Source organism: Quercus suber, unplaced genomic scaffold (assembly GCF_002906115.3).
Source record: "Quercus suber isolate HL8 unplaced genomic scaffold, Cork oak 2.0 scaffold_85, whole genome shotgun sequence".
NCBI lineage: Eukaryota > Viridiplantae > Streptophyta > Magnoliopsida > Fagales > Fagaceae > Quercus > Quercus suber.
This window is the reverse complement of record NW_027069550.1, coordinates 1672827-1680994: the sequence shown is the minus strand read 5'-3', so window position 1 is coordinate 1680994 and position 8168 is coordinate 1672827. Positions and strand designations below refer to the sequence as shown.

Here is an 8168-nt window from a genome sequence, read left to right as displayed (position 1 = left end):
TTGTGGAAACCAAACTCAGGTCAAGGTCGCTGTACACAAGTTAGTACGAGCTGGGTACTTTGGCCAACAATGCAAAGGATGGAAGGACCTTACCGAGTTACGCACGGCAAAGGAAGGGAACCTACCATCTAGAAACACTGGACGGACGGAAGCTACCACATCCATGGAATGCTGGAACACCTACGGAAATACTACCAATAGGGGCGACGTCCACATAAAGCAAAAATTGCTTTTTGGTATGACGCCAAGACCTACGGATTACCTTCTCAAATATTTGCTACAATAAGCCCAAAGGGCAGTTTTTCTTTTTCTACTTAAGTATTTGCTACAATAAGCCAAAATGGGCAGATTTTGTTTTTGAATTACTTTTTATATAGATGCATGGCAATAAGAGGAATTTACTTAGAACTACTGATGTGTTTCTACTTACGAATATGAGGATATTAAAGATTGACAAATTGACCATCCACAAAGTGGACGGGATCCAAAGGCTGACGGTCCATCACAAAGTGGACAGGATCAAAAAACTGACGGTCTAAAAGTGACCAAGTCAATCATCTCAGCTCTCAAGCTCTCCCAACCATCTCAGCTCTCAAGCTGACGGTTTAAAAAGAGTGACCAAGTCAATCATCTCAGCTCTCAAGCTGACTGACTAGTCCCCAACCATCTCAGCTCTTAAGCTGACGACCAAGTCAATCATCTCAGCTCTCAAGCTGACGGTTTAAAAGATTGGCCAAACCCAACCATCTCAGCTCTCAAGCTGACGATTTAAAAGAGACTAACCAAGTCAGTCATTTCAGCTCTCAAGCTGATGGTCTAAAAGACTAATATTGTCAAGACCACAATCATTTCAAGCTGACGGTCTAAAAGACTAAATATTGTCAAGACCAATCATTTTAAGCTGACGGTCTAAAGATGGCCAAAGTCCAAAGATGGACAAGAGGCTAAGTGACCGAATCCAAATGGACGAGCAAAACAGCCGACGGTATAAAAATGACCAGATCCACGAAATCGGCAAGACAACCGAGATTAACTGACGGAATACACAGACCAATAAATAGGCTGTCTAAAAAAGGGCCAAATCCGTCAGTCCGCAAACAGCCGACCGTAAGGCAGATAACCTCGTTACGAAATAGGATTTTGACAACTTTCTACAATCATTAAAGAAAAATGATCAAAAGCTGACGGGTTAATTAAAGTTGACCAACGGATTAATGAAACTAACGGTGTGACTAAAATAAAAAGGCCCGCAGTCTTGGTTTCAAAACATACAAAAAAACCAAGCAAAATAAGCTGCACGCAGGTAATAGAAAACTGACGGCATTATAACAAATCCAAGCCTAAAAAAGGGCATTTACAAAGCTGTCAAAATATTACACAACGGTGCCCAAAGGGGCACTTAATAAGATTGTCTCCTACATAGATAAAAATAAATAAAATAAAATAAAAATGATGATAACAAAAATAAAAACGTCACTTCAAGAAATTTTCTATTTGGCGGCAGGCTCCTCTTCGTCAAGCAGTACCATAGGGGGAGTGGCTGCAGCCGTCGGAGGGTTCGCAGCAGGTTGGGCCAACACAACCCCACTCTCTCAGGAGGGGGGAATCAACAGAGTCGTCAACACCAGGGGTGACGACATCTGTCGCAGGCGTCATGGGTCGAGCGTCATCTATGTTGATACCAGATAGGTCCAAATCGGGAAAAGCTGACGCCACCTGTTTAAGACAGTCGTCGAATCCCGTGCCATAATAACTGCCACAGGAATCGATAAAGGCATCTGACGCCTTGAATTTCTCAACAGCATCAGCCCCTACCGTCTCCAACTGGTCGTAAAGAGCCGTCAGCTTTCCTTCTATTTCGAGCCGCTGACGCTTCGCCTCTTCCAACTCCGCCTTCACGTCTTTCAGTTTGACGTTAAGTGTGCGCACCGCCTCTTTATACTGAGCCTGTTGGTTTCGCATATTGGCGTTGTGCTTATTAACGCGAGTGACGACCCCCTCCTTGGCCACGCACCGTTCCTGCAGCGCCTTCACACGAACCAAAGCCTAAAAAATGATATAACCGTCAGCTAGTAAAAAGAAAAAGTTGGGCACGACAGTCAAAGAGAAAGAAGTAAAACTGACGGCTTACCCGGGAAAGGTCGAACAAGGCCGACGACCCCAGATCTTCCGTCCCTAGCTGATCGCAAGGATCCATGTCCGTCGGCTTTATGAGTGCTTGGATGGCCTCGACGGCAAAGTCCTTGTGCATCAGCAGGCTCTGAGGTCCCTGCAGGACGGGACCAGAAGAGGTCATGACGCCTTTCCCAGCTCCATGGCCCGACGTGGGAGGCGACTTCACAGGAGTGACGGCTGGTCTCTTCGGCGGACAAATGACCACTCCGTCAGTTTTCCTCTTCTGGGAGCCCTTGGCGATGGTCCTGGGGCAGACGTAGACGTCGCCTCACCCTTCGCCTTCTTCTCCTCCCGCTGACGGGCAGCGGCGGCCTTAATCCGCTCCTTAGCAACATCCATTTCTGCAACAGAAACAAAAAACAAACCTAAGGGAAAGCCAACGACTAGAAGTTTAAAAGCTGACGGATAGGTAAAGACTCACGGTGACGAGCAAACTCTTCCAACCTACGAGCTTCGGACGTTGGTTCGGGACCCCCACAGTATGTGTAAAGAGTATCGAGGGTAATTAAGTCCCGGCACGATTGCTCCCCTATGGGTATCCCCAGAACCCGACGGATGAAGTCCTCTTGCTCGTCAGTTATTGATGGACGAGCGAAAGCTGAAAAAAAAAAAAAACTTGGCTGCGTTAGTATCTTTTCAAAGGAAAAATGAAATATGGCAAACTGACGAGGATAAAAGGTGACGACTAAGACCTGACTCCTTAACAAACCCCCAAGTGTTGTCAAAACAACCATGAGGAATTGTTTCCCATTCATCCTGACGGCACACCCAGTCCGTCCCCTCTACGAAAAGAACCTACTCTTCCAAGCTCTATCGGAATCTGGCATTTCAGACACCAGCCTTAATTCCTTCTCCCTGACGGCGAAGTGATACATCCCTCTTGATGAAGAAAGGTGCCGAGGTCTATAGCAATAGAAAAATTCATCCAAGGTAAGCTGACGGTGACCTCCGCTCAAACGACCCCACAACAACTCGGCACTTATAAAAATTCTCCAGGAGTTTGGGGCAATCTGACTGATTGAGATGCCAAGATAATCAGCTAGCTGACGGTGTAAAGCCGTCAGGGGCAATCTCAACCCGGCAGCAAACATTGCGTCATACATGCCAACGTCTCAGTTCTTCCCGTATAACACTTTTCACCCTCCATAGGTAGACGGATGGGAATATGGTTAGGGATTTGAAAACGGGTACGTAGTTCATTAAAAATTTTAAGCGTCATCTTTGGAGAAAATTTATTCACAGCCCAGTCCTTGGGAAGGATGAAGGGACGACTACCTTCAGGACCTACAGAATCCCCTTCACTAGACTCCTCGACGCCTTCATCCCCGTCACTGTTCCCCCCTAATTCAACTTCACTCCCCTCGCCTACTTCCTCCTCCTGGCCGCCGTTTCCTTGACCTTCTATTTCTTCGACGGCAACATGTGCTGACGTCTCCCTCTCTGACGACCAGGAGGAACTCTCAGACTCACTACTTGAGCCTGAACCAAACACCTCGTCGTAGCCCGCTCCTTCGCGGACCGACGACTGATCACTCGACATCTACCTACAAGTGACGGGTGTAAACTAAGCACCTAGGATGACGACCTCACTTTAAAAAAGAGAAGAAGAAATTGAAAGCATGCGAGAAAGGAAGGGAAACTTACAAGTTCTGGAGTGACGGTTGAAAAAGCGATGGCTGAAACGTTGGTAGAGCTAACGGAATGTGGGCGACGGATGTGCTCTCCAGGAATCAAGTGAATGAAATAGTAAAAATGAGGAGAGGGGACCACATATATATAAGCTAAACGCACGGAAGACGAAGCGACACCCGCGTTCAGACACGGAGCCAATCCAAGCACGCCACCTGTCCTAGCATTTAATGCTAAAAGTGTCAGCAGTAATAATTCTTGTCTTGAATCAAAGTGGCAGGTAGTGACGAATACAAACTCCATAACCCGTCAGGTACAGCTGACGGAGATATGGAGTAGGGGGCAACTGATATGGAAGAATTATGGCAGGTACCATTAGCTTAACCCGTCAGCTTCTGTTCTGGCTGACGGGTCAAGTTGTGACGTAAGCTAAACATAGTGAAATGCATGCTGACTAGATCAAGACAAAACCGACGGGCTGAAGTCCCCAAGTCCAACTGACGGCAATTTGAAGCCCCTAGGCAACTGAACGAAGCGTGAAGCTGACACTAACTTAGCTGAAGAGAAGTGCAGGCTGACGGTTTAAAGGCTGACGGTTCTATGAAGACCATAACTTGTCATCACGCATGGGTTTTAGGGAAATTGCTTGTATTCCACGCCCAGTATCAGAGTCCTATAAGGAAAGGATTCCGCAATCTACGCGCATAAGGATTCCTATAAGGAAAAGACTTCTACTCCAAGGAAGAAAGGTCCACCCTTTACTACTATAAAAACCCCAACACCCTCATAGGCCGAGGTACGCATACTTAATCCCTCTCTAGCACTCTAGAGTTGAAAGAAGTTCTAACTTGACCTTCGGAGGGTATTTGGCCGGCACCACACCGGTGCTCCTTGTAAGGTTTTTTCCTTTTTGTTGTGCAGGTGTTGTTTTGAGCGTACAAGCGTCGTGCAACTCACTGGTGAGATTTTTCGGCATCATCAACACTCATATTACCAATTTTCATGAAAAGTAATGTTGATACTGTGACACCCTCTTGAAAAGGTTCTACTATGTGAACAAATATAACTGTTTGGATCGAGGGATCATGCTTATTCACTAGGAAAACTAAGTACACGTTAATTTCATATATAGTTAGAGGAGGACAAATTGAAAATTGGAATTTAAATTATGAAGATCTCTATTTCATACATTAAAAAGTACTGCTTGATCTATAAAAACTCTTGAAACTAATTTTAAATATTTATTAAAGCCAAAAAAAATTTAGATGATATTTACATATTAATTTATGTCAAAGTTTATACTTCAGTTCAAACAAGCTCACTTTCATTACACCAACATTGGGAGGTAAATTTTGCACTAGGCCCTTATGATAATTTAACAAGGCAATTTTATAAATAAAAAAGATAAAATAATAATAATAATAATCATAAAAAGAATAAGAAGAAGAATTAAGGTTCATATATTTGGAAGACAATGACCAGACAACATTGCATGGCGCTTCCCATTTCACTACTCTGAAAATTTCCGTTGCCATTTGTTTTCTTTTTTTTCTTTTGTTTCTTTTTTCTTTTCTAACATGGGTGTCCATAACTGTTGGAGCACCTGTTTATTTCCTCAGAGATATATAATTACTTGTCCCACTGAGTAGGATGTTACATGAAGGAATCGGACAAAATTGGGAAATGCCCCGTTTGAGCAAAAAAAGCATCATTATGCCCTATTTTCCAAACTAAATAGGGAAACGCCCTTCTTTTGTAACTCGATTTTCTCAAAATCAAGTTATAAAAAAAAAAAATTCTTGAGCCCTATAGCGGCGTTTTTAAGGACCTATAGTGACATTTTCAGGATCTATAGTGACGTTTTGTAACTCGATTTCCATAAAATCGAGTTATAGGCAATTTTTTTAATTTTTTTTTACCTATAACTCGATTTCTTATAAATCAAGTTAAAACAATGCCACTATAGGTCCTAAAAACGTCACTATAGGCTCCTAAAAAACGCCGCTATAGGGCCTAACTCGATTTTGAGAAAATCGAGTTACAAAAGAGGGGCATTTCCCTATTTAGTTTGGAAAATAAGGCATAATGCTGCTTTTTTTGCTCAAACGGGGCATTTCCCAATTTTGTCCTGAAGGAATCTCTTAATGGTACTTCCAAGATACAAATGAGGAATTTTGAACTGTAGACCGTAGAAATCTCAAGAGACCTTAGAAAGTGGAAACTACTAGACCAACCCCTCAGGATTCCTTCACAATTTGTCTAGTTCATTCCTGCTTGTGGAACTCTTCAAGAAACTCTACACAATGATAGTTACGAAAAATTGGAGGATGTATCTCATCAATCCCGTCATCCATATATTAGATAAATAAAACGTTGCCAGACAATGAAAAATTTGTAATTTATCATGGTAGATATGGTTCTATCCTCTCATAATCATTAATTTGTTGGGTATAATGCATTAATATTTACTATCTGTAATTATGTAAACAAAAAACATAATAAAAACTATTTAACTGTGTAAATAAATAAAACTCATAGACTAGATTAATACAAAATGATAAATTCGAATATGGCCAAGACTAGGATTTACACTACGTACTTACATAAATTTCATCCCTCCTAGTGATGCCATGAAATTCTTGACACAACAACCTCCTAGTGGAGCTCTAAGACTCTTGGACATCTGCTTATGCTCGAAATTGTAATGGAAAAGTGAATAGAATGAAAAGTGTAAGATTGAATTTATATGTTGGATTTATTTTGTGTCAAATTTGCTTATATTTTAGCAATTAAATATCTTGTATTTAGGTGTGAATTATGTAAGAGTTGTGTGTGAGAGAGTGTGAAGAAAACTCAAAATGTGTGCATACAAACAAAGGAGCCTTGCGACTGGATCTCCCGACAGACTCACGACAGGCAAGTTGCCAAAGTGACACACGTGCGAAGCATGCAGGGAATTGAAGGGCCACGACAGCTGGAGCACTACAAGACAAAATGTCTAAGTTTGGCCAAATAGTTAGCTCGCAACTTGTTCCACTCGTGAGACTGAGTCATCTGTTTAGATGAAAACTGACTTTTCACATTCCTCACTACACTACTATAAATCAGGGTAGTTAATACCGTACCGTACCGGCCGGTACGGACGATATTTCTCTTACCGGACACTCAACTGGTACAGAAACATGCTTGTATCGTACCGTTTTAAATACCAGGCAGTACTGGACTATACCGGCTGTACCGACGAAAATCGGACATTCCGGCCGAAAATTGAAATTCGGACGGTACAAAAAAAATCTATATTAATCACCTGCATTGTCATCCTCCGGTCACTAACCCGGCGCCGATCACCCACTGCCAGTTGCTGCTGCCACCGCTTCTTCTTCACCTTTGTCCCAGCATAAAAGCCGCTTCTTCTTCACCTTGTCCCAGCATAAATGTTCTCTCTTCTCTGTATACTTTTCTTGTTTTGTCCGCCTCTGATAGTCTAATAAATGTGAACGAATGACGTTTAAATGGGATAAAAGTAAAAACCGAAGTTAACTTTTCAAATTTTGTCTTTTTGACATCACACGGCTTGGTACTTTTATTATTATTATATTATCATTTTATTAAAAAAGCATAAATGTTCTCTCTTCTCTGTATACTTTTCTTGTTTTGTCCGCCTCTGATAGTCTAATAAATGTGAACGAATGACGTTTAAATGGGATAAAAGTAAAAACCGAAGTTAACTTTTCAAATTTTGTCTTTTTGACATCACACGGCTTGGTACTTTTATTATTATTATATTATCATTTTATTAAAAGGATAAAAACATTAATGAGATGTAGCAAACTGGTCAGTAGTAGTAATTAGATCTTCATACATTTTAAAAAATTATTAAGTTTTGTTAATAAATTATATAAAATTTGACTAATAAATATATAAATAATATATATAGCGGTAAATCCGAAACGATACACCGGTATTGACCGGTATCCGAAATATATCGTACCGCTAACCAAACCGGTACAGCCTCCGGTACGGTATTTACTTCCTTGCTATAAATACCCTTATACCCACGAAATATAGAGAACTTCCAAAAAGAATTTTGAGAGAGAAACCCTAGAGAAAAATAAGATTGGCTCATCCACAATCTTTGTCATTTGATTCTCCAAATTCCTCTACTCTCACCTTCTCTATTGATAGATCCTTGAGAGGTACATTTGTCAAATCCTTATCTCACTATACCTATATTAGTGAGGAGGTATTTTGGTGCTTAGGAAGTAGTTTAGAGATAACCAATTCATTTGGTTGATGCAATGGGCTTATTGTGGAATTCGGGAAGCTAAAGAAGATAAGGTTAGACGTAACCCTATTAGAGCAAG

General features: G+C 41.5%; 1 protein-coding gene across 1 annotated transcript; it reads right to left on the bottom strand.

The window, feature by feature from the left end:
* Window positions 1–1515: 1515 nt before the first annotated feature.
* On the bottom strand, window positions 1516–2761 carry LOC136067791 (uncharacterized). The gene is made up of 3 exons (XM_065774086.1): window positions 2620–2761; window positions 2132–2516; window positions 1516–2046 (listed from the first exon to the last, which is right to left on the bottom strand). Exons 2-3 carry the CDS (start codon window positions 2294–2296, stop codon window positions 1516–1518), a joined length of 696 nt encoding a protein of 231 aa, XP_065630158.1. The 5' UTR covers window positions 2297–2516; window positions 2620–2761.
* Window positions 2762–8168: the final 5407 nt, after the last annotated feature.